Source organism: Falco punctatus (assembly GCF_963210335.1).
Source record: "Falco punctatus genome assembly, chromosome: 14".
Taxonomy (NCBI): Eukaryota; Metazoa; Chordata; class Aves; order Falconiformes; family Falconidae; genus Falco; species Falco punctatus.
The window spans coordinates 4383972-4411074 of NC_137594.1; the positions used below are offsets into that span (position 1 = coordinate 4383972).

Sequence of the window (27103 nt, forward strand, 5' to 3'; positions counted from 1 at the left end):
AAAAATAATCTGAGTCTGGGTGTTTTTTTCTGGTTTCGGTGAACTTATCAGCTTACTGTACACTAGATAATCACAAGAGACAACTCGGGGCAAGTGAGGAGTAGAAAACAAAACACATCCCTTACAATTTTGGCACAATGCTAATTTAGCTGAAGGTACAACATGAACATCGTAGTCTAAAATCTTGCCAAGAGCATAACTAATATTCTAGAATTTAACATACAAATTCAGAAGTCACAGCTGAGGAATTAAAACTTTACACCTTACAATAGGATTAGAATAATAAATACCAACAGCTACTAAATAGTTAGTCTATGGAACAACTGGCAGAAGCTCATTTGCTACAAGATTATGTCAAGTTAATTTTAAAAAATGAGAGGTAATTGTTTCTATTTGTTTTGACTTTTCACTTTGCTTCTGGGCATCTTTTTTTCAGTCTAGCTCACAGTGCTACTTCTGACTGGACTGAAACAGATGTATCTGTCACGAACAACATGACATGCATATTGAAACAAGTCTCAACAGATGCTCCAAGGACAAAGCCTACGTAAAATAGCAAAAGCTGTGAACACATAGTACTGATCAGTCTGAACAGAGTTCTGCGTATTAGAGCTTCAGCCGTGATATGATTATTCCTACTAAGTATTAACAGATTTTCTAATTCCATAATAAAGTTAAATAGTGAAGCTAAGCGTAGAAAAAAATTAGACTATGGGGAGTGACAACATGGTCAGTATATGTCATCTTATTATAAATATTCTGCATAAGCATAGCATTCCATTTTAGTCTCCACAGCTTCTTATGCAGCCACCACAGTGAGAATATGCATGCACAGTACAGTGCAAGCTTGTTAAAGACATTTTTCAGGCAAAACCTAATGTGCTGTCATTACCTAATCTCAGGGCTGGGAGGGGTTCTCTCAGGGTCTAGGAATGATCTGAAAAACATTTGTACAAACCAACTTTCTGTATGGTTTGGGAACATTACAACCTCAGTCTTCAGTAACAGACCTTAGATCCACAGTTAGACAAAGTGATATATGACTGGATGCCCCTGTCATCACCAACAGACAGTCCATACCACATGGTCCTTTCAAAGAACTTTTCAAACTCCTACTTAAAGCTACTCAGAGTCCTAAAACTGGTCTTGTACTAAATAAAGCTCCAGAATTTTCAGAAATGTTGCCTATCTGCTTTCGAACAGGGCCTATTGTCCTTCTTTATGACTACCTATCTTATTTACCTTTAAATGCAAGGCCAAAGTCACTAGCATAGTGATCAAGTGTTCTTAAACATCAACATGTGCGTTTTGGTCCTCTTAAGTATTTTTGAGAAATGTTCAGTCAGACACTTGCATTATTTTGAAGGAGATCTGGATGTCATTTGTATCATTCCCATATACATCTGCGTAAGTATCAGCTTCCTGGTTCAGGGGGAAAAACCAAACACTAATTTACCTGCCACTTAACATACTGTGAAAGTTTGGTTTAAACTGTATAGTGATGATCACATGGCAAATCCTACTTAACTGTCAACTTTATATAACTATGAAGTATGGGCAGGTTGTAAGGTGTATGGATTGAGACAGAACAGATGTGTGATTGTTACAGCTTTGAAACGGGAACTCTGTAATTTTATTTTATTTTTTTTTTTTTACAATGAGTCATACTTTCACCAAAAGAAAAAAGAGAAATAAAGGGGGGATTTTCCAGAAAAATGGCTGAGCCAGACAGAAGCAAGAGTCAAAGGGAACACTGAACAAAAGCCCTGCTTGCAGAGCTGTCTTCAGGTTGCAACTGCCAGAAAATACTCATGCTACACTCTTACAGCGGGACAGCTGAACACCACACTAGGTACTTATTTCTTCAGTATGGTTATTTATTCAGTCTTCTTTAGCAAGCTTCAGCCCCCTACAGTTGTACAACTATATCCTATATAACTTCAGCAAGACATTAAGATGGTGTGGTAGCACAAGGAGGAATAAGCACGTCCACTCTAATTAGCTGAAGTTCAATGCAGTATTTTCAAATAATATCACGGATCTCGCTCAATAAAGGTGTTTAAAAAAACCAACCTGCCAAATGTATGCCTGCTGAACAAATTCTAAAGATTAAATTTAAAGATAGATTGTAGTAAATCTAAAGAAAGTGTCACAGCCTTCTAGTTAAAAAAAAAAATTTTTTTGATTTCTTACCATTGTGAAACTTACCTGTGGACTTAATACCACATGAAACTGTTTCATTGTATGGGGGGAGCTGTACAAAAAAGAAATTAAACTTATTTAAAGACAAAGCAACTCTAATAACATTTGATACCAGTTTCATATGAAACATTATTTGAATCCTTTAAAAATATCATTATTAAGGTTCGATTTTCTGAGAGTATGTCTTGGAACTCATGCTTCTATATTTATCAAATCCCACACTGTAGCTTCAAGTGTCCTTGCAGATTACCACAATTACTGAAAGATAAGGATTATCTTGGTTACACACTACAGGCTCATCAACTTCTCAAGCAATTCACTTCACAGCCTCAGGATCTTCCTTCATCAACAGTAACTCACAACTTTAAACTGAGGAACACATCCCTTTTTTATACAAAAACTGAACGTAGACCAAATAACCTGTGACAGGATAAACCAAAGTTTTTTGCGCAGACAATAGTCACACCTAAACCTTTTGACTCTCAACCTGGTTCAGCTCTAGTGCTGCCCTTGAAGTGTTCCAGCTAAGGTGTATTCTTAATCACATTTAACAAATTTTTATCATCATCAGCCTAAGTGTAATGTAATCACAGCATATAGTTTCTGTCTGGATTGTAAATATGTTTACCATAAAACACCAGCATCGTTTTTTGGACTCGGTGGTTGACAGAACCCTTACTATTGTGTAACCACAGGTGGGCATTTTCAAACCCCTCCTTGCCTGCCCCCAAATGCCCCCAGCACTGAAAGCTTCTCCTGTGCCCAGCAGGCATTGCTACATTGCAGTCCGGCAGCTCCCCGCAGAACAGATGAACTGTTCCTGCAGTGGGAGATAAAACATTGAGCATACAGTGCAGTTTCATAATGCTGTTCTAAATACTAATTACAATGGTGTAAGAAATATCAAAGACTTCTCCACTGAAGTCTTCAGTTCTCTAAAGCTACAGATACTTACATATTGCCTTCTTAAAGCATTGTAGACAACAGTGCATTGGAAGTGCCAAAAAACAACATTCCTAAAATTCCATTATAAAAGAAGTGCATAAAAAGAACACATACTGTAAATCCATTTATAAACCATAATGCATCTTAATACATCAAATCTCCAGGTCAAAAAAATCAGAATCAATGGTCAGAAAGAGGCATCAAGCTGTTAAGAACCTACTTACTATCTAGATTCAATATAGTTTTATAGTTAAGAGCTAAAAAAGTTACTCTACAACTCCACAGTAAAAAGTTCACAACAAAACTCGTAATTCTTGGTTTTTTCTCCAATTCAAAGGGCTTAAGAAAACACAAACTAAATAATAAAAAAATAATAAGTCGACCTATTGCTCCCCTACATACCTGGTTAATCAACAGCACCTTTGCAAAATAAAAGAGATCTCTGAGTTGACCCGTTACGTACAATGGGGTCATCTGAACCACCTCAGTCAACAGGTATCTGATAGAACATGTACAAAGAGACATTCTAGACAACGCTTAACTTTAACTAGTTAAACTTGCCTCAGCACACCCTTCAATCTACAGGTAAGGAGCTTCAGAAGGATGGCAGCATCAACGGAATGTATGTCACACACCACTGCAGTATTATAATTTCAGTCTTGTCCTTCCTCAATTTCACCCCATTTTTGTTCAGACTACTTTTCTCTGAAATACCTGCACAGTGTAAAACTAATAAGCGTAATCTATTTCATCATCCAGATAATTAAAACATTGAACTGAACCAGATCAAGGACAAACTTAAGGAACATGGTTCAACACAGTTTTTTATTTTGATAGCTAACCAGTAAGTGGTACACTTGAGACAGCTATAAAATGAGACAAGAGTGGTTCTAATGCTGTAGGTTCGTATTTCCTCAATATATTTTATGAGGATAGCTTTGAAGAAGTCAAGGTATGACATTTTCATCTTCCACAATGTGTTACAATAGCTGATGTAGGACACTTAAGGTGACACTACATAGGATGCAAACATCACGCTGCTGCTACTGTATTTAACAGTGGGAAAACAGCAATACAAACAGAAGAAACAGGTATTACCTTAAGATCTATTCTGCATTACTTCCCACCTACCAGAGAAGATGCAAAGCTCTCCCTAAAGGCAAGCAGAAGCTCTCTATTCTTTCTAAACTTGCCCCAGCCCACCATATTCCTTTCACACACTTTTATGGTTCAGCAGTATACTACACTAATGACACTCGGAAAATTAAGTTACGGGAAACTAAGTTGCATTAGCAACGGTCGGCAGATTTGTAAAATGTGACAAATTGATTTCCCCATCTATAGTTGAAAGTGTTCATTTCCTTTATGTTGAGGGGGGAGAACAGAAGCATGACTGAAATGTTTGAATGAAAACGTTTTTGAGAAAAAACATGGAAATTGACCTGAAGAAAAATTATTTTTCAAGTCTGGAGATTAGGACAATGGCATAACATTCTTCCCTACAAAGGAAAAGAGTTTCTTCATTCTCTACCAAGAACCACAGACAGTAGGAGTCTACAATACTATCTGTAGTATGTTATGAACTGAAACACACAAAGACAACTGGTTCCACTCTGTGGTTTACTACCCCCGTAATTAGTGCATTATTGATCCACCTCCCATTTCTCAGACCCCACGCACAGCTTTCCTTGCAAGCATAGCTTTGATGGTTAGCACTGCTCCACCTGTCAGAAAATAAGAATCCCTGTGCTTCAAAAGGCTCACAAGACTTAGAAGCCCACCTTACAACTGAGAACACTGCTGAGAAAGTTTTCTTTATATCCAACTCTGAAAAAAACCAAAGCAATCAAAGCTGAGGTAATAGGGCTGGATAACTTGCTTTCAATATCCTGTCACTACAATGTCTGCGGTTCCAGCTCCAACAGATGACAAGCAGAAGGTGGGATAATCGATTTCTTATTTCTAAAAATTGACTTTACATCCATATACATGGAAAGAGGACTTCTGATCAATATCTTCAGGTTGTAAATTAGCAAGCTAATAGAATGGTAAGTAATTATATAGTTCTATTTCAAATAAGCACAAAGAGATGTAGCTTTAAAATGTTATTTCTAAAAAGTTTAAATAGATCTTACCTCAACAGAGCATCGTGGAGTCACAAAGAACTGATTAAACTCATCAGGGCTGAACTCCCCAAAAATATACTAAAAATAAAAGAGAAATATTTTTGTTACAGGAGGATTTATATTCAGTACAATTAATAAATTCATAATAAAACCTATTAAGATACAAACATTCAGAAAGACCTGTGTGTTCGGAGCCAGAAACTCACTTGTTTGCCTCCCAGCTCTCATCTTTATCCCTTCACAAGTCTTTAGCAAAGTACTTTAGGCTCTCAAACAGTACACAATGCATCTTCCTCAAATTCCCACTACAGGTAATCACAGTATGAACTGCACCCCATCCCATGACCAGTTTCAAACCAACATGTAGGGTGAGTAGTTGCATCAGTTCATATACGCCCTAGACACAAGCTGGTTTATCTTCTAAAACCCCACAGATACCTACCCTTCACAACAGAAAAAACAAGAATAACTTTTCTAGAGTTCTGCTAAACCAGTGAGTTTTGCAAAACTAATGGTATCACTACCTGAGTGCCCAAGCACAGAACTGACACTGCCTAGGTGTAGAAAGATACACAAAGCCTAAATATCATCAAGTTTGGTACAGCTGCTCTTATGAATTTTGTTACCCCTGTGCCTGAAACTCTGTGTAACAAATCTTAAGATGAAATGTCTTTTCAACATTATCTTCCTGCACTCTTTTAGGTATTTTGCATTTATATTTCGGGGGGGGGGGGGGAGTACTTAACAAGGTCACCAAAAAAAACCCACCAAAACCAGAGAAAACCAAAAGCCACGCTACAATGACTGTTTATATTTAGTTTACAGAAAAAGAAACATTCTTAAGAAAAAGGCCTGACATGTTGGCATTTCATAGCACCTGGAAGCATCTATAAACTTCCACTACCAGCGGTAATTAGCTGAAAAGCATCTGAACATTCAGGACAGCAGAGAGATACTGGGACAGAAAGAAGTTGAACAGGGAATTGAATAAACTGACAAAACTGACAAAAAGGACTGGAAAATACCACTAATAACGCATTCTTGGCATGTGGAAGCACGTACACATTAAGAGTCACAAATATTATGGCTATGGATGAAAGCAGGTCACTTTGGTCCAGTACCTTACAGCTTGCCACTCTCATTCATCTTCGGCGTACTCCAACATTCATTTCAGACAATTCTTTGCTATCCTTCACCCTCCCACAGAAAAGCTTTTTCAGCAGTGTTAGCTCTTGCTAAATCCTTAGCTTGGCTGCATCAACAGATACATACACGTATTTCCATACCATTACTAGACTAGCAGTTGAGCCACAGAAAAAAGCTCTTAGAATTCAACAAATCACGTCTAGTGAAGCACAGGCTGTTGCCAACAAATGGTAGATACAGTAATTCAATCACAGTATTTTTTTCAGCCTTTAGGTGATTTATTCCAATGAAATTCATGTACCTGCTGTCTGCATGACTAATAGCCATCTACATTCATAAATTTCAAAGCATAAATTCAAGCTAAATTCCACAGCAAACACAAAAATGTAGTTTTCTCATACAAAAAGTGATTTATACATATACAGAGTTTAACCAATTTAATGCTCTTCACCATTTTTAAAGAAATATTACTGTAATCTGGTTTAGTTGACGAACAATTCTAACAGTCAAAAAAACCTGGAACATCTGAAATACAAATACTTTAAGCACAGTGAAACAGCCAATTTTCAAAAAATTGTCACATAACCAACTGCTAACTACCAACCGAGACAGCACAACGCCCAAGCAGAACAGGATCCCTAAATTGTACTTGAGTGAATGGCTTTACAGTTCTTGCCAGGGAACTTACGCTTGATTTATGCTCTCAATATAACCAAGTCATTTTTCTTCAGTAATATACCAGCTAGAATTTATCATATTCCAAAAACATGCTTAAGAAAAACACTTGCTGAATCATAACTAAGCTATGTTTTTAGGAGGTATTTTTGATGCAGTCATGCAACAAAACAAAACAATAATCTCAAATAGTGACTACTAAAAGTTATATAAGGTGAAACTAGGGCTGGAATCCTAATGTTACAGTTTTTTCATCTACCAATGTTTTCAACCAAGGTATCACAGGCCTCGTACTTCTTTCTGAGCAAAAGAAAGTGCCCCTTTTTTAATTATGGAACGCAAGATGGAAGTTAAACAAAGTTATCATTTATACTATCTTAATGAAACTGGCTTACTATATAATCACAGTCACACAGGAAAACGTGTCTACGCAACTGTGTCTTCATCATTTAAAACAGGACTTTAAAAATTTACCAGCATCTAACCCAAACATCAATCCTAGTCAGACTGTAGTGCAAAACACCCTATCCAATTTGGGCCTGAAGAAAACTGAATTTCATTTGATTTTGTGAGGCTTTACTTCACAATGCTTTATACCTGCAAACACAAAGTAAACCAGTTAAAAAAATACTTGCATAATAAACTGAGAAAAATGTTGATTCAAAATAAACTTATTAGGCTATATGACTGCTGACATTAAACTTACTCAACTAAGCCGACCTTCCTGTCCTCTGCCTGAAGTCTCAAGTCCACCTTGCCTCTCACAAAAGATTTCTGCAAGCGTAACAGCATTTTCTACCCTTTTTAAGGCACAACTACGTGCTGAAGTGAAAAAGCAAGATATCAGATCACTTGGCGAGTAGTAACAATCTCTACAAGAAAGGACGCAGAGGGGAGGAAGCCACCACATTTTAAGCAACGTGAAATACAGTGTTAGCTCCCTGCCTGCTGTCCACCCATCCCATAGCCCAATGAGTCTGTGTGCCTGGTGCTATACAAATGGTCTCTGTTGATCTCTGTTTAAGAAAATACGTTTTTTTTTTTTAGCTGTGAAACAGCTTCAGAAAGACATTACTGTAGTACTTACTCTGAACTATCATTGCAAATTTAGAAGTTTTTTCTGCAACTGAAATGCCCGAGTAGTAAGGATGTTCAAGCAAGAGTGTGCTAGGATCTTATAAAAAAAAAAAATACATCCCAGCAAGAAATAACCTCATTATCAGTATGAGCTTTTGGGGTCCTAGCTTGCACACTGCACAAATTATACCACATAATTCAAAAAGCCTCAAAGTTAGCTCTTTTCCAAACTGACAAATATAATCTAATATTTAGAACAATCAAAAAGAAGTTTAATAAAATTTACACAATTCCTATAAAAGCTACTCACAACCAGCATTAATCTACCTCACACTCTCTAAGTTACACTTAAAACACACAGCAGACATACCAGCATGCATTAAAACTTTGCCAAAGCCATTTCAGACTATTTCCATTCCAATTTTAGTATTTTCAGGTATGCATTTGTGGACAAAACCAAATAGTCTATTTGTAGCCTATTAGGACTACATCAAATCGCTTCCTTTAAATGCCAAACTCTAACCTGCCCTGCGCTGCACCAAACCCTAAACTTGTGTGTACATCACAGTACTTCCAGGTCCCAATGGTGGATAGACTGGGAGGACTTCACCGTACAAACTCCAAGAATAAAGTGGGTTTCAGACACAGGCTGCTTACGGTCAGCCCTAACGCAGGCAAAAGATTGTGATTTACTCAGAGGTAAGCTGCTCGTCATGCTGACCGCTGCCGACGCGCCAGCGCATCAACAGCCTTTTCATTTACAGTAACTACAGCTGTACAGCTCCCCGAGCAAAGGACGAGCACAATCGCTAGGACAATGCATATTAGCAGACTGCTGAATTCGCCCAGTTAGCAAAATCCGTGCCTATTACCACTGGTAACATAAAAAGAATACAAATGGCAACATACAAGCCCAAAATACTAAAAAAGTATTACCAGTGAAAAGTTGAAGCTTAATTACTCAGAGCTCTACACAAATTTCACTGGGGGGGACGGACACGACGGGGGGGGGCGACCCACACCAACGTGTACACACACACAGACCCCCCCAAAAAAAGAAAAGCAAAACAAGCTTTCTCCAAACAAAAATACTGTTTAGCGATTAGAAGTTTCAAACATTAATTATTATTTATATCCTCAGACAAAAAAGCAGCTGCTTGAACAGCATGGTAAATAGTAGCCAATGGTGTAAGCAGTAACTCACAAGGCAGAGCAGGAATGATGCTTAGAGGTGAGAGTGCACTCTCACACCAACACTGGATTTGGAAGAAAAACTCCAAGAGAACACTGGAGGTAAGTTTTGGAAATTTCCAATTGTAACATTACCCCTAGACTTACTTTTAAAGATGCATAATCCCTAAGAGGCTTAATTCAGAGTCAAATCTGATCTCACTCTCCTTCTCAAATGATTGCTGCAACCTACATAGAAGCTTTCTGTTCTAGCTCCTGGGAAGGAATCATCTCTCACTTTTTCAGGTGCACACATTTCACTGTGTTTCTCTGCTACTCCCCAGATTATTTAACTCTGCAGAGCAATCATTAATCTTGCATTGACTGCATTCAAGGATCCCTTAAAATGCCTCAGTCTAGTGCGTTTCATTTCTGCCACAGATTAAGAGCAATATCAAAAAAGTTTTATGCAGATTTCAATGATCTCCCACTTGCAGTTGTACAGAAAAACAGATGGAAAATAAGTCTCCTCTGGGAGAGGCAGGGGTGTGGAGAGGACAAGGCTCTGCAGAATTCTTGGGGGGAATAAAAAAACTTTTTTTTTTAAAAATGTACCTCTAATACAGAATCCACTTTCCACTTTCTCATCAGTATTTCAAAACCTCTATTTTGGAACAGAAAAACAAAATAGTAAACATGAAACATACCGATGAATCTATTCCATTTTGCAATTCACTACTGTAACCTAATTTGACCAATGCCCAGAGATATACAATAAGTTATTACATACATTAAAATTAACATGATTTTAAAGAATGTGAGTAAACATTAACCAACATAACAAAGTGCCCTTCTTACACTGCATGATGAGAAACTGATGTTTTTCCCATCTAGTACCTTCCATAGCGGGGTTTAACTACCAATCACTTTAAAAAGTAAATTATCCACAAGGGTTGGTTTCCACCTTTTTTTTTAAATGCTAGTTTCAAGATTTGCAAGTTCTGAACTTCTGGGTGTTTTCAAATGGCAATGCCTTCTTGCAGATGCTCACGTGTATGAGACCAAAGATGAAAATAAAAATAAACAATGCTTGAATAAATCTTAACAATTATGTAGCATTAGGTGGGATGGTACATGACACACACAAGGTCTCTCCTTTCAGATGCCAACACTAACAACTAGCACATATATCAAAAACACCAAACCAGTGCAAACTTAAATACACTTTGTACAATTCTAAAATGTTATCTCTTTTCACAAGCTGCTGGTGGCATGGGTGCTCCAGCTTTTAGTTAAACTTCTATGTTACCAGTACATCATATTTACCTGCCTCATTTCCACCTATCAGAATTCTGCAATTCAAGTTTGGGCATTGAATTAAATTCCCATTTTCATACAGCTTTGGGGAGTACAAAAATAAAACTTAAAAATATCTAGAAGTAGAAATAAATTCTTGCAAAGATTTGAAAGAACCAGATACAACTGTGGTTCTGAACTCCTTCCTGTGTGACTGGACAGAGGACGTCAAAAGACCTCTATCTTTGCCTTCTCCTTGAAGAACTCAACATTGTGAGACTAGAATATTAGACAAATACTGTGCAGATGTATTTACTTTAAAAAGTGTATCACATTTGCAATATGTTTTTTCTATGATACAAGTTAACAGTATTGAATGAAAGAGTATTGCACCCTGTAAAGGAATTTCAGCCTGTGTTTCCAAAGCTCACGAGTGAACTGGTATCACCGATTCTACTGTTCAGTCTGACATGCTGTAAGGGATCACATGTGCCTGCATCCAGTACCTGCCTCCCAACATCAGTTCTCTTTAAAAAAACCCAAAAAACTCCCGTTAAATAAATCTTCAGAACAACATCCCAAACCCTCCTGATTGTCGGTCACTGGTGTTTCCAGTTGCAACAAAACTAGAATCAGTTTCTAAGTTGATCTCTATAACACGATTACAGTATTAGCATATATCTGCACTCCAGCAGATTCTACACCACTGAACAAAGTATTTCATCAATGACATCACCTTTATACACCTTCAAGATAAAAAAAATAAATCTATACAAGAAAATTTGTTTTCTACCACGCAGGAATGAAAGTAAGAGTACTTTTATGTTTGCACCATAACTGATTATCATAACTGACCAAGTGGCATCTTAACTACGCAGACAAAAGCAGCAGCAACAGAACTAATTCCCAGGCAGGAGGAGAGACGACAACACACACACGTGGAAGTTCTCCAAAGACCCCAAAGGCCTGCAGTGCCTGACCTGCAAGCTCCCCATGCCAACTGTTTTTTACTGTGCTCTCCTTAACCACTTACAAAATGAATGCTAATGCTACCCCTGTTACTGCCTGTAAAGAAATCTCCACTGGTATTCCAGTCTAGCAACATGAACAGTCTCCTGGAGGAATACAAGGAGGAGGAGTACGTGTTACACAGCTGCTTGTCCTAGAAAAATGGGTAGAAATAGCACTGCTGATGCATCATCATCTTGGCATCACCTGCACTACAAGAAAGCTAGGAAAATGAAGTGTCAACTTCTGCTTTCAAGAAGCATTAACGTGGTTTTCATCTAATAACCAACAGCTTCAGATCTTCCAGTCAAATTAGTTTAAGCTGCAAATACTCCCACTTCAACTGCTGCTCCACAAACAAAAATACAGCTTTTACTTAACGGTGGCACAGAATAATTCAACCGTATCTCAGCAGAAGGCCTAACAAGTCAAAACTAGTTCACATATAAATTGAAATGATTGAGTAGTTTATGTATGCCATAAGCTCTATAATCTTGCTCACCGAGCTACTTCCAGAAAGCGTACTTATTCTTAAAGCTATCAAGAGAGGCGAGTAGATGGAGAAAATGAACCATTGAGACAAAAGTCTTCTTTCCTGGCAGGAAAAAAAAGGGCACATGCGTATGACTGCACTTGGGTTTTATTAACAGAGAAAACACTTTTACATTAGTCATCCCAGCAGCAAATAAAGGATTACTCCCTCACCCTTTACTTCTCTCCTGTTTTGTCAAGGTTTGTCAGCATTTCTTCTGGAAAGTGTAGGGAAAGACATCCTTCCCTCAGGCTCTCCTTCCTTTTAAGCTGAAATCCATCAAGCCTTATACACAGATGATTACTTAATCTGATACAATAAGGTTTTCTGAACTTCCAAATCCCAAGAAACTCATCGCTAAAATGCTTATAAAAACAGAGACAACATTGTCAGACTGAAAACCCCATTTTGGGGGTTTGGGGTGTTGGGTTTTTTTTTTTAGATTCTGAATTTGCAAGCAACAACCCACACCAGGAAATATGAAGACCACTGGCCATATTATTTACACCTGTATCACAACCTAAATAGTAGCGTTTTAGGCAAATACGTTTCTGAAAAAATCCTATGTTGACATCTCTTCTTTATGGAAAAATAAAGTTCATTTTTATAAGTAAAACTGTATGGAAATGAAGGTGTACTTTAAGGTGGAGCAGTTGCATATTAAAGCTTTTAGCAGATGAGAAAACTACAAACCATGAGCAAACTCTTAGTACACCTTACAGTCCTTTATCACTAGCCTGCAGCTTAAAACTGGAACATTAACAAATCTACATAGTGCCTGAAGAGCGAGCAGAGGTAGGTAAATGTAGGTCAACTAAGCCCATGAGTCAGTGCAACTCTGCCTGCCTACCATTTAAGCAATAAAAGGCTCAAAAATATAGTGCATGACTGTACCTTCCCTGGTCTTTTTCCAATTCATGGTTCATTGGATGTTATTACAGAAGTCTTACAGCTGAAGAAAGTTAGGCATTTTCCACACATTTTACATTAACTACTCTGAGGGGAATTTATTCCAGTATGAAAGAAAAGAATGATCATTCTCAAAAGCTCATTATCTGATCAGAGGAAAAACCAGATCACTGGCCAGTACGAAAGCACAAGTTGGTGAAATTTCAGTTGTGGCTGCAGCGTTACTGGAAGGGCAGGTTTAATGACCAAATGGCCCCTACATCCTGACACTATCATGTCACAACAAGGAGATCAAACAGTTTATCCTGAAGGTTGTTCACAAAAGCAGAACAGGTTGTACTCTTTCATTACTATTCATTTTCATCCATTAACATACTGCAAATAAGAGCAACAAACCACCAATAACCATACAAAAACCTGCCAAAACACGAGCCAATTTCTTACACCCAAACAAATTCTGTTCACATACACTTTTCATTCCATTACCAAAAATGAAGTGCTTGTTGGCATTCTTTTATTTCAAACAAACAGCAGCTGCCACAAAGTGCAACCAGCCCAAGGAAGCTGTCTATAAAGTGCTGATTGCTGATAATAGGGGGGTAAAAGGGAGTGGAAGAACAAAAAAAAAACAACAAACAACCATCATCTTACACAGACACCACTGCATTTATGAGTGTAGTGTACCTGCCCCAACTACCAAAAAGACTTGCTTATCTTCCGGTCTCCAAAGCAGGGCTGCCCCAGCAAAAAAACCCTCTGCTGTTTCAAGTTTAAAGCTTTCCCTAACTGGTATTTTTCTTCTGTTCCACAAAACAAACAAACAGCATGCCCAAAACCAGCTACAATTTTATTTTGCAAATAACAATAGTATAGAGAGGGCAATGCAGCTGTATCACTTATATGTGATCATAAAGCATTGGCCAAGTGACAGGAGGGTTGCATCTACGTTTTCTATTCCTTTTGATTTGCACCCTGTGAGTGCACATCACAGTCTTGCTAAGAAGATATCCTACTTTTACCTTCCACTGGAACCCAAGGTAACAACATACTTTCACACGTTATACAAACCAGAGCTGCAGTGAGGAGCAGTCCTTTTGGGAAAGTGCACTCCAGACAGCAAGACGGAAGATAACAACTACATTGTCAGAGCCGACTGCATCAAATCCCAGCTCTTTGGAGAGCAAAAGATGGAATTTCTGACACCTTTACATCAGCAGCTCCACCACTACAAGCCCACAGAACATCTGCCAGTGATTCAGAAAAGTAACATTTTCCAATCTATTTTCTTGTGATGTTAAATCAAAATCAAGCCAAACAAAAATATTTTCCTATTCAGTTCTCCAAGCAGGCAATAGCAAAAGAAAAATAAGTACTCCCAACATGGACAGATAGGGCCTTCCTCAGTTTTGAGTTCAAGAACAGTGGCTGGTAGAACACCGATTGCTAAGCCTCTGTCCTCACACCCTAGAAGTTCGAACACACCAGCTTCAAGCTCGTTGCTCATAATTGAGCAAACACATTTACGTCAAGCTCTGCAAGCTCTGCTTGTGCTGAACTAGTTACTGAGTCTAATGCGCAAATTGCAAACTCTTCCTATAATGAAGAACGAAAATAATTAAGATCTGAGTTATTCTGATTTACTAATAGCATGATAAGCACGAAGGAGAGAGAAGTTGGAACATGAAGTTACTCATGAACACAGCCAGTTTAACTACTATTATAGGTGGGGCAGGCAAAACAATCTCCTACTAATTTTATCTAATACTTCCCAGCAGAGAAACCTTGGTGTTAGCAATTTTTTCCTCTGCCAGACTAAAATCATTAGGGCTGCACCTTTTGTGCCAGATACCTACAGCAGAACAAACTTCTAAGAACATGCTAGTAAAATAAGTTCTGCATCTGGAGAACACTGCTTTGGCCACATTAAATAGCAAATTGTCTTTGAACACCTCACAGCAGTCCACCCAAATTCCAGACATGCTGTATAAATCAGCATTTTTACGAGGTTTACAAAATCTTTATTTAGCAGGTATTCTAGCAACTAAGATTTTGAAGGAATCTCTCCATTTCTCCAGGTAGAAGAACAGCACATGCGCTACCTTGTTGAACATCCACAAAGTTCATAGTATCAAGGAGCCAGTACATCCCTACCTTGGCAAAGCAGGATGTTCTGGGCTACCAGAACAAAGACAGGCTTCCCTGGAATGGCTTCCAGCTAGCAAGCTTCAGAGATGCTTGGCAGTGCCCTGGCAGAGGAAAGCCTTTCTTCTTCTGTGCTTACTATACCTCACAGGCTACTTTTCCCCTTCAAATCCATGATTTAAGAAAGTAAAACGAATAAATCTAGACATGGATGAGGTTATTAAAAAAAAAAAAAAGGTAGAGCTTTAGGAAGAAAAAGTGCCACAAGACCCTGAGTTTTAAAAAATTAAAGCAGTTTGAATACAAGTGCATTTTTAAGTACTCCAGGAAGGAAGGAGATTACATTTGGCTTGATGAGGCCAAAGATGAGGAACAAGAGTTAAGATGAAGAGACAACACAGGATCTGAAGTTATTGGTAGAGACAGCACAGGATAAAAAATACAAGTGGAAAGTGGAAAGAACTGGTCTGTGCCTGCCAGGCCACTCTTCTCCAAAAGCTGAATTATCACCCAATATTCTGGAATTGCATAATCCTTCTACTGTTGTCAGAAGGCTCTGTAATTCAGTTACAGCAGTATGTATCCCAGTTACTTTCACGGAACTCCCTCTTGTGAACTGCCCCATGCACTGGAATAGCAGATGCCCTTTCCATGTAGGCAAAGCTGCTAAACATGCTGATACAGCATGCGAGACTCAGGATGGCACCCTATTATTTAAGACAAGGAAATTACACTGAACATTATACTTCTAAACCCAAGTAATCAAAAGCAAACCTGCACCAAAATTCAGAATGCTTGTATCTTTGATTGCCACTAGTTTTTACACATTCGATATTTCCTTATTTCCACTACTCACATCCTGACAAGAGGACTAATACCTCACAGGATCAACACAGATCCATCCCAGCGGACAATTCCATCCTGGGCAGTAAGGAGACTGCTGTTCCAGTTTGGCAAGCAAGCTGAAAAATACCCTGGAATCTAAAGAAAATTGGAAAAAGAATGGAGAGCCTCTGAGTAACCATAGCTAAACATTGTGCAAAATTAAAATCTATCCCTAACACCACCACAGCCAGACAAGTTACCTACACAATGCTTTTCACAAGCAATTACTCAGGGCAGGATTTAAGATGGCTAAAATTAGGTGAGGTGGTAATAAAATTAGGTATGTGGACTCCATCCTGACAAGGAATACAGATTAACACCTTCAGAAGGCAGCTGAGCCCACCTACCCAGGACTGATACGCCTCTTTTGAAGACCTAACTTCACATCTCAACACTAAATTTTGGAAGTACTGAATGCTTAGAACCACAGCTGAAACAGGCTTAACATAAAAAGTTCAGTATTAATCGAAATGTGGTGCAAAGTTCTATCAAAACCACACAACCAACTGAGAATACAAAAAAAAAAAAAAAAAAAAAAAAGACCATGTAAAAGCTAATAATACCCAGAGGCTGTACAGGGGTAACCACCTCGGCAAGGCACTAGACATTATACAGCGACAGGAAAACATTGGCCCATCATCAAAAACAAACACCACCGCTCCATTCACCAGGGCCACACAGGTTTTACTGGCATTTTCGTTTTGCTGGATTCACAATCCCACCTCTTCTCCTGTGCCAATTCTGGCACATGCTGAACAATCAGCAAGATGATTATACTCAAACTGAAAGAAAATGACTTCTAAAAAAAAAATAAATTTGCAGTGGGGGAAGGAGGGTTAAGATGAAGTAAATGATGCAAGTGGTCAGGAGCAAGAAAGAATGAGACTTTCCCCTCTGCACGCTGTGACCTGCCAAAAATGGGTTACAATCTCATAGAGAAACAGCCAAAAATAAACCAGAGAACTTGCAAAAAACACGACGATTGCTAAATGACTCAAGGGGATCACAGAAACGAAAACACAACTACCACCACATAATAAAGTCTCCTATATTTTAAGCTCTGTAACTGCTGAAGTTTGAGAGTAATTGAACAGAGGCTCTATTTTCTCTCTGCAGGCACTCAAGCCCCTTCCGCTGCTTCACTGCGTGACACTATGTATGCTGTTATGTCCCCCCGCACACAGAAACTGAGGACACCATCTATTGTCTGGATTCTCAGTATATACAGAGCCACCCATCTACCCTGCCAGCCTGACGTGTGGTAAGTGGCAGGTGGAAACCTGAGAGGATCTGGCACCGCCATTGACAGCAACTTTGTATTTTGAAGTGATACGCAAGTTAAAATGAAAACTGGGACACCACACGTGCCACCTCTTCCTGAGATAGTTTTAGAGCTTAACTATCTGCGACACAATTCCATGTAGATGCAAGATAGCTGTTAAAATGGATGCACATATTAATACACTACTGCAACTAAAACAGATACAGTAAACATTAAACACCCATATTTTTAAATGGCAGCATTAAAAACTGAGTATGAATATGGCAGTAGGTTTGCTGTATGACAACAACACTGTCAATATTAAGACTTTTTTTTTCTGGTAGCTCATTTCAAAAGAGTAACACTAATAGTGGTGCTAGTTCATGTCTCTCCTTATATGAGATCTTCTGTTAGCATTCAGATTTGTTCTGCACATATGAACGAACAGAATGCAAAGCAGAGCACTCAAGATGTTTCTGAGCACATTTACAATATTGAAGATACTGAAATTCCCTTGCTTTCTGAGGTGGAAAAACAGACTAAACCAGAGCATACCCTGACATACTATTACTGATAAAGCTCACAACGCTATGAGATCAGAGCACAAAATTGGTAACTCATGCATCCCTTCCATCCAGGCAGGAGTTGGAATCACCACTTCCTCGGCCTGCACACCCAACCATCTACAAACAGGACTACCCACCTACACGTGGCAGGGGAGACAAACACAAGGCAGCACTGCTCTACAGCTTACTCACTGCAAGGACAGAGGTGGAAGCATCTGCTGTCTGCAGTGTCCCTGCTCACACCCCACCTCCACGAGCAGGTCTGCAACTCCAGCACCTTCTTCTGTCCTCTCCCTCATCCATCTACGGTACAAAGGAGCAAGAGTATTTTAGAGGACCCCCACGTAACTACTAGCAAATTGCCCTCTAATCCACACTGCTGACAAAGTTGAGCAACAACAATGATACCACACCCTTGTATTTCAGCCTGCATATTGTGAATTTATAATACTTTCCACTTTCAAACAGCACCAATTTAGGCAGCTGTTGAAAGAACATGCTTCTCATGTGGCTGTGAATTGCCTCCTTTGGTCCCAAATCCAATTAAAACCTTAAAAATCATAAAAACATTTGGTAAACACAATCAGTAACTCATACTATTGTTCAAAATGGCTGATTTGCAAATAACACAGAAAACGCAAACTGAACCGAGTTTCACATTAGTGATGTCTGCCTTTATCAAATGTTGCAATCTCTCGCTACTCAGTAAACACAGTGGATGTGTTGGACACTCATACTTGGAACTGACTTGCAAAGCTAATATAATAAGCAGTTGTTCACTAATTAAAAGACTTCTTTTTAAGCAGTAATAAAATAAATCTGAAGTACAAACACTTATACAAGATTTGGTATGCAAACCAAACAGCTATAAAATACCTATCTCAGCTCTTAGCTAAGCCCTAAGATTTTCAGCTAGAAACAAAACTGAAGTATTCGGACTAACTATAAAGTCATACTACCATGAAAATATTGTACATGCACACGCTATGCGGCATGGCCCACAATCAGGCACTGCTTCTGGGAACAAGGGATCCCCGCAGCCCACTGCAGCTTCTGATTGTGGTCCTCACCATCACTAGCACCAGCACAAAGCAAAGGAAACAAAAAATCACACAAACTGCCCTAATTATGTTTTTCCAGGGGTGGACACTGATGAGAACTCTGGGAAGTCTCTATTTTAAGGATGACTTACATCAAAGCAGAAAACCATAACAGCCTTTATGTGAAAATCATTAGTACTAAGTGTAATACATGTCATTGCCTTTTTCCTCCCCAGTTAAGGAAACTGAGACCCATGCCAGAAACTGGTATTTACAGTCATTTTGACTCACAACAAGAGTGACCACCACAATTCAGTGTTGTGTTTGAACAAAGGTAAAGTTCAAAAGTCTGATAATGCAAACCTGTTGACATGAGCAAACTCAACAGCTTTATTTCTTCTGCTCTGAAAGCTGACTACTCCTCTTTCACACTTTTATGATTCTGCTGCACTTACATAAAATTATCATCCTGGCATTGCAAAGCGACAGAAAATGTATCTCATTCTTGCCTGCTATGAAAGCATATGAACAGCATAAACCCTTTTTTTGCGGTCTTTAAGTTTTGTTAGGGAGCTTTCACTATTAATGATTCATGGAATCTTAAACTTCTTGTTAAGGGACAACAGCCGATGGTCACAACCTCTACCTGGAGAAGAAAATGAGCACTGGGAATTGCCTAAGTTGTCTGACTTTTTTCCATCTTTATATCAATTAACTACAGTGCTCCACAGAAATTTTCAAACAGTGGCAGCTCTGGGTTTGTATCCCAAAGGCTGCAGAGGATCAGAAACACACTTCTAAGGTCATTACAGCACTATTGCTTACTCTCTTTGGTAACAGCTACCTATTTATTAGAGCCCATATGATTTAATAGATACACTGAAGTAGACTGGAGCTCAAAAGAACTCTATTCTTGCAGTTCAGCTGCAACATGCTGAAAATGACTTTTTTCCTCTCTATTTCTGTCTCTTTTTATCATACCTACTCATATTTAAAATGACAAGACCATTCCATATTATGTACCGGTATAGCATCATTTTTAACCAAATAACCTCTTAACTAGCATGGTCCAAAAGCACTATTTGAATAGGATCAATCTAATTGCCTGTTGCTACCATTACATTAAGCAACTGAACTTTTTTCATGTCCCTCATCTTCCTAATGCTTGCAGCAAGAATCAAAGGGATTATCAATATCTTGCCTCTATGTCCCCTTGTTTCCTGTCAGAGTTATTTCTTTAACTCTCACCTTGTAAAGAAGGTTAGCTTTGAATTCATTTCCCTCTTTAAAACTTCTGCTTTGCCTGCTCAAGCGAGAGCCATGTGCAACAGGAGCTCTGCTTCACCAGACAACCAGGGGCGAGAACACCTGCGGTTTGATACCACCTACAGCATCTGAAGCCTTGACATGTTAATGCAATGAAAGTCAGCACACCTAAAGTCACTCTTGCCATCCGATACCATGTAATCCTACCCCCATCCTAAGAGTTTTCAATGCTAATAGCAGGCAAACTTAAAACATGATATAGAAAATTATATACATGTTCCCACTGAGACAGGTATATGCATACAGCAAAACTGTTGCATACTCCTGAAAACAAGAACATTACCTTAACATTTTAAGAATCACTATTGGTAACATGTTGCTACACTACCTACAAAGGAATCCCACTCCAAGACAAAACCTTTTCACCACAAAAGCCTTCACTTCTCTGCATGAATGATATGCAACTTCTGTATTTGAAGTTACACTGGTAAATCCATTGCCAGTCAGCAACATTCACGGGGAAAAATGAGGCAGGAAACCTGTGAATCACTACAGCAAGCCCTAAATGTTGAAAAACGTATGAAAAACCATGCCCACTGCACTGAGGGAATACAGCACTGCTTTTTCTGCTACTACTTTCCGTTTAGTTCACACAAAACAAAGTCTTTCACACACACAATTCTTTGAAGAAAACCTACTTCCTTATATGTCTTTTTAATTGCACCTTTCCACACAACCTTTAGAGATGTATTGTTCTTTACAGTTTCTTACAGAAAAGAGCATTTTTCTCCTCCACCTCAAAACTGAACCCCAACTGGGGTTTTTACTTTTTTAACAAAAGTTACAGAACCGTTAAGTGATTTTCCAGCTTGTATTAACATTACATTCAGTAGAATCTGATCCATATCCCTTTCTTTCCTACTATAATTCCAATGCAAATAACATACATCGCTTCTTTTAAAACTTTCATACATGACATGAATTCACTTACAATACTGTAAGCAGCAAAATTCCCAGAAGCACTCTTGCATATTTCTTTCAGTTTCTACAACACTAGTATTTGTGACTATCACAGGATCTCAAGAAGGCTTTTCTATGCTATTCCATAAGGTGTATGATTACAATAAGCCTTACGCAAGCACTTTGTTAGAGCTACTGTGATTTAAACTACCTCCTGTCTAACTACAGATGAGTAAAAGCATCTTGTAGCACACAGCAAAGATCAACAGATTGTATGCTGTCAAACAAGGAGGAAAAGTTTTTACGTATACTTAAAATTCAAGAACATCTGCAATCAAATTAGGTATTTGAGAGTCAAATACAAGATGAAAAAGACTAATGTACTTCAAAGATTTACCCTATTCAAGTATTAATTAATATATTAACATGAGCGCTAATATAACAAAAATCCTTTAAAGTGCTTTAAAAATAATCAACACAACACCATTATTTGGAATGCTTAACACACACAGTCTTAAATGCATATGTTAAAATTTTATAAGAACAGAGTTTAGAATCTCATTTTTAGAATCTCATTTTTAAAGTACCAGACTATTCCATTGAGCGTTCATATATACACACACACATGTACACACACACACTTTTTTTCACCATGAAGCATAACCCTTTGTTCCGTAATCCCCAGTTATATGTTTAATGATCACACATAAAACACTTCCATCAAAAAGAAAAACCGCAGTTCTAGCATGTTTAATTCTTCGGAAATGAACATCTACATTGCTGAAATGGCATTAGAGTGACAAATGACTATAATCCAATGGCCCAAGGCCAGCAACTTCTATTACAACAGATTTGGCTGTTTTGTACGACACAGCATGTTGCACGTATATCACTAAACAGAAACGAGACTGCTTAGTTTACCTATAAACAAAATCCCACTTAACTTTACAAGTATTTTAACAGCTACATGAATGGAAAAAGCAGTGTGTCTAAGCAACAGCCTACAAAATGTGGATTTATTACTAGGTAAATGGCTAGATCAATTCTAAAAAGTCTCCAAATCAGTGCTACCGTCTAGAATACACAGAATAAATAGCAGTGATTCACAAAACCTGTGGGGTTTATTCTTAAGTTTGGAACTATATGGCAGCATGCAAATAATAGTTCTATGTCAGTTTTCCCAGACTTTTTTTTTTGCCACCACCACCACCCCCCCGAGTTAACCAACCACATTCACCCACTGTACTCTGTGTGGATTCACCACTCACATTTTACAAAGGCAAACGATACCTTCTGGCTACCTAAACTCACAGCTTCAGCTGCAGCCTGAATTCCCGAGACCGCAGAAGCACAGAGCAATGACTCCATAGGCAAAAGTTCCAGCGAAAGGATAAATGCAGGCCCATCTGAGCAATGAAGTGGGGAAAAAAAAAAAGGGTTTGGTGGAGACAGATCCAGCTTCTTCATCCCTTCAAAACACAAAACAGCAACGTGGCAGGATGGAGAGAAGCAGCAGCTATAGCAAGATGATGGACTCAAACACATCTCTCCAAATCCACCCATCAGCAGCCTCTACCCAGAGCCTCTTCATTTTGTGTGCAGGGTGTCCCCCACAGTTTTCAGTGTATTTCACAAACCTGACAGACAGAATCCACACTGCCCTCTCCCCACACGCTTCTTCCTGCCTGGAAGAACACTGTAACACATTAGACACATCTGCATGGATGCAAGCAAGCTAGCACAAGAAACTCATCCAGCTGCATAACAACAATTTTTTAAGACTATTTCTGAGACCTCCATTTCCTAATCAAAGTCACCCACAAACGCCAGGCAATACACTGCAAAGACAGCACAGAACAAATGCGTACAGACGCTTTTCTTTTTTTTTTTTTTTTTTTAATTCCTTCTAGAAACAGCAGTGGCTTAAGGGAACATCAAACTACACCCTGCCAGGGAGCAACACTCCAAGCCAGCCATAAAAGAGGTAGTTTGCAGTGCAGTATTTCAGGGAGTCGGATTGCATGCCATGTTCCGAGTTCCAGTTATTCTGGTTGCCAGGCCAGACACAGGCTTGGGAGACGATGAGCAGCTTATGAGCTTGTTCAGCTTTTTCTGAACTCCAACTATACTGGTTTTTACTTCAGCTGGGTTTTGGGGCAATATGGTACATTTAAAATGGCACTGAGTTAATTTGACACCACAGTAATGGTGAAAGAACAAAACAAGCATAAATGATTCATTCTGCTATGGTATCCTTTCTTCTGGTTAACTTGTTTTCACAAGATTTATAAATGATGCAATTGTATTAATTCTTTCTATGAAAAACAATAGGAGAAGTGGCTAAAACAACTGTTTATACAGTTCCTAATGTCTTTTTTTTTTTTTTAAGATCTTTAATGGCCTTGATGACAAACGGTTTCAACTATATCCTGTGCTAAATCAGCTCAACATCTGTAGTGTCATACAAAACCTCTAGTGAGATTTTGAATACACTCAGAACACACCCAGAAAACTGACAGCAACACTTAAATCTCTCATTAAATGACTACGAAATAATGACATGGAATACCGAGGTACAAATGACCAGCAATACGTAAACTGTATTACTGTATACTCGTGTTGCTGACTAGCTGGCCGTCCAAAATTAATGCCTCTTGGAAAATATACAATATGGTCATGTTTCATGATTCATTTGTTAGAATGTACAAACTGGCTGACAAAATATTTCTGCACACTATTACATGAATCTAATAATTGGCAGAGATCTGACTATGCATTTTAGCTATTAGAAGAGCATGATTTTCTTCAAGACTGTTTTCCCCTGTGTGCCAAAAAAAGTCTCCATTAAGGTACACTCAAATTAGTCACATGGAAAAACTACGGATTTTTGCCTAGGACACAAACATAATGACTAAATAATGTTATTAATTTTGCCCTCAGAACAGACAACTTTTATCAAAACCTTATAATAAATAAAAATAAAGAAAGAGGAAACACCTACATGTAAAACTGCATCCCTGAGTTTATCTTCAGGTTCTCCATCCAGAACACTGGAACCTTACTTGAGCATCATAGCACTATACTGCTCTAGAATATGTATTCTCATAAATCCCAGACAGCATTTAAATAAACCGTTTATATTAGGGGGGAGAAAGAAACCCAAAACAACAGAACACAAAACCAGCCTGTGTTTAATGATACCAACAAAGCACCAACTGAAAGATATTCAGATTTGCTTCTGAATTATATACAAATTTAAGCAGCAACCCTCGCAAGACAGAAATACCTACCTTTACCTATAGAGAGGGGTGATTTAAAATAGTGTACGTACAAGTTACTATTAAAGATGAATCTACAATCTAGTTTCATTTACAGCTATGCAGTGCTTCACCATGAACTAAATCATCAGCTGAACTTTTTTTAATTCAAGGTACACCAACTTAATTAAGTACAGACAAAAAAGGTCCTTAATTAATCTAAACCGAGAAAAAAGTTGCAATGTAAAAGCCAGTCTTATCAAACCGACCACACGTACTGCTGGCTAGTACTGAGGGGAGGGGAAAGCAGTGAGTAAAACAGCTTCCGACTTGGATACTGAATTCTTTCGACCTATGTGCATTCTAACTATCATGAATTAGGACAGTAAAAAAAAAAAGTCCAAAACTAAGTGAGTTTCCTCCACTCTGATAGAAGAGCTGAAGGATACACAATTTTAACTTTAAACAACCGCCAGAAACTGCAATTGCACTCTGAACACCCACATCATTGAAATCACTTCCCTCTTTCTCTCAAACATAAATAAATCAAGCTGGACAAGAAATGTCATGATAGTTTTCACTGATCACAAACTTTTGTTTATGGGAAAATCATTGTCAGAGTCACTAAGTGCACAACTTTTAGATATGTGCTTTACCTTCAGAAAAATACAGAACTCAGAATAAAGCATCACCTCGTTTGAAACATTTAAATTTAACGAAAGATATTTTCCACCACAAAAGACACCTTTTCTTAACAAAATTACCTTTAATGGGATCAAAGTTTTCTAAGCTTTATTATCTGCTAAAATCAAAAGTTGGATGAAGTCTTGCAAGTAAACATCTCTGTGCACCACACATGCTGCCTGACATCGCTATAAAGCTTTTTGGGAGAAAAACCTTCCAGGAAAGAAATAGTGAAGTTGACCCATTCATTAATTTGCTCTAAGCACAGCTAGATTACATCAGGAATCGAGCTTTTAACTTCCAGAGAAAAACCACGACGACTGCAGGTTTTTTTGTTGGTTTTTAACTCCGTACACAAATCTTCTGGCTGGTTTAGTTAGTGGGAGTCAGGGCCGTGCACACGCACCCCCCTGCACAGCAATCTTGCAACACTCAGCCCTTTGCACCCCAATGCACTGGGGTTTATTGAGTGTTTGGGCGGGGGGAGGATTACTTTACAAATCTCCTTACTCCCTACTCGTTATAGAATCGCTTCGGTCTCTCCCTCCCTAACAAAAAAAAAAAAAAAAAAAAAAAGAAAGAAAAAAAAAAAGGCATGGGAAAAAAAAAAAAAGCCATACTATCGACTCTCTCCCAACCATCCCCCCCTCGGGTGGTTGGGGGGGGCCGGCACCGCCTGCACCCCGCCAAGGGCCCCCACAGGCCTCCCCCCACCCCCCGCCGCTCCTGCCCCCCCGGCGCCGTGACACCGGCGCGGCCAGGACCCCCCCGCGGGGCAGGGCCGCCCCCCGCAGCACGGCGGGACACCGACCCGGCCGGCGGCGAGCCCCCCCCCACCGCCCCGAGGAGATTCAATGAAGCTGCAGAATCACCCTGGGCCTAGTCCCGGCCACCACGCTCCCCCCCTCGGCGAGCCGCGCCGCGGGGCCCGGCCGCCCCTCGGAGCCCCGCCACGGACCCCCGCAGCGCCCCGGGCCGGCAGCGCGGGGGCGGCCGGTACCTGGGCGCTGTTCACAGCCATGGCGCCCGGCGTCCGCGGGGAGCTGGGCCGTCTCCCGGGCGCCTCACGCTGCTGCCCCCGCCGCCGCCATCTTCTCTCGCACGCACCAGCCGGGCGGGCAGGCGGCGCGCACCGCGCCTGCGCACAGCGCCGCCGGGAGGGGCGGGGCGGCCGGGGCGCCCTCCGCGCCTGCGTGCGGGCCGGGCGGCGGCGGCGGGCGGGGGCGGCCCGGCCCTGGGGGAGGGGCCCGGCGGCGGGGAGCGGCGGGCGCTGCCCTGAGGCGCGGAGCGGCGCAGCCCGAGGCGGGAAGGCGGGCGAGGCCGCCGGGCAGCTTCGCTGGCAGCCGCCGGGCATCGACGGGGGCGGGGGAGGCGGCGTGAGGCGAGCTCCGGAGTGTGGCCGGCGGCGGGCGGCGGGAGGCGGGCGGCGGGAGGCCGGCCCTGTGCTGTGGAGCCCGGCGGGGCCGTGCGGCGGAAAGGCAGCTGGGAAAAGCCCGCAAGCGTGGCCGCAGCAGGCCGGGACCATGGTGGGCCCACCTGGGCGCGGCAGAGCCGCCTGGGGGGCTGCCCCCCAGCCAGGGGTGGCTTCAGCGTTTGTGTCTGAGGGCAAAAAACCTGAAGTGACTAAGCCAATCTCATGATTTTGAGAGGACTGAGTCATAACTGAATACAGAAACCCCCAGGCAAGAATCCATTAAATTAATCGCTAATTTACTCCATATTTTTTTCCTTAAAACAACCAAATCCTGCAAAAGTCCGCTTCGGTTGGGAAGCGGGTCTTAGAGAAAGCTTAGCGCTACTGGGGAGGTTGAAGAAAGCCAGAACGTTGTGTCTTTGGGTGTTCAGAAGGGAGGTTCGCTGGAAGCGGAAAGAAGATCCATCCATCCCTCGATGATCAGGACGCTTCTCTCTGGTCCTATGAAGTGCAATGCTTGGGGTGTGCTCAGGACAATAAAT

The 27103-nt window shown here is 40.1% G+C and overlaps 1 protein-coding gene across 1 annotated transcript in view; it reads right to left on the reverse strand.

Moving 5' to 3' along the window:
* USP10 (ubiquitin specific peptidase 10) overlaps positions 1-26304 on the reverse strand; it is a 52625-nt gene extending 26321 nt beyond the window's left edge. The window contains exons 1-3 of the mRNA XM_080410689.1: positions 26148-26304; positions 5283-5351; positions 2209-2254 (exon numbers count right to left, since the gene is read on the reverse strand). Of these exons, the coding sequence (XP_080266815.1) occupies positions 2209-2254; positions 5283-5351; positions 26148-26168 (136 nt within the window). The 5' untranslated portion in view covers positions 26169-26304. The remainder of the gene's footprint in view (positions 1-2208; positions 2255-5282; positions 5352-26147) is intronic.
* Between the last annotated feature and the right edge of the window lie 799 nt (positions 26305-27103).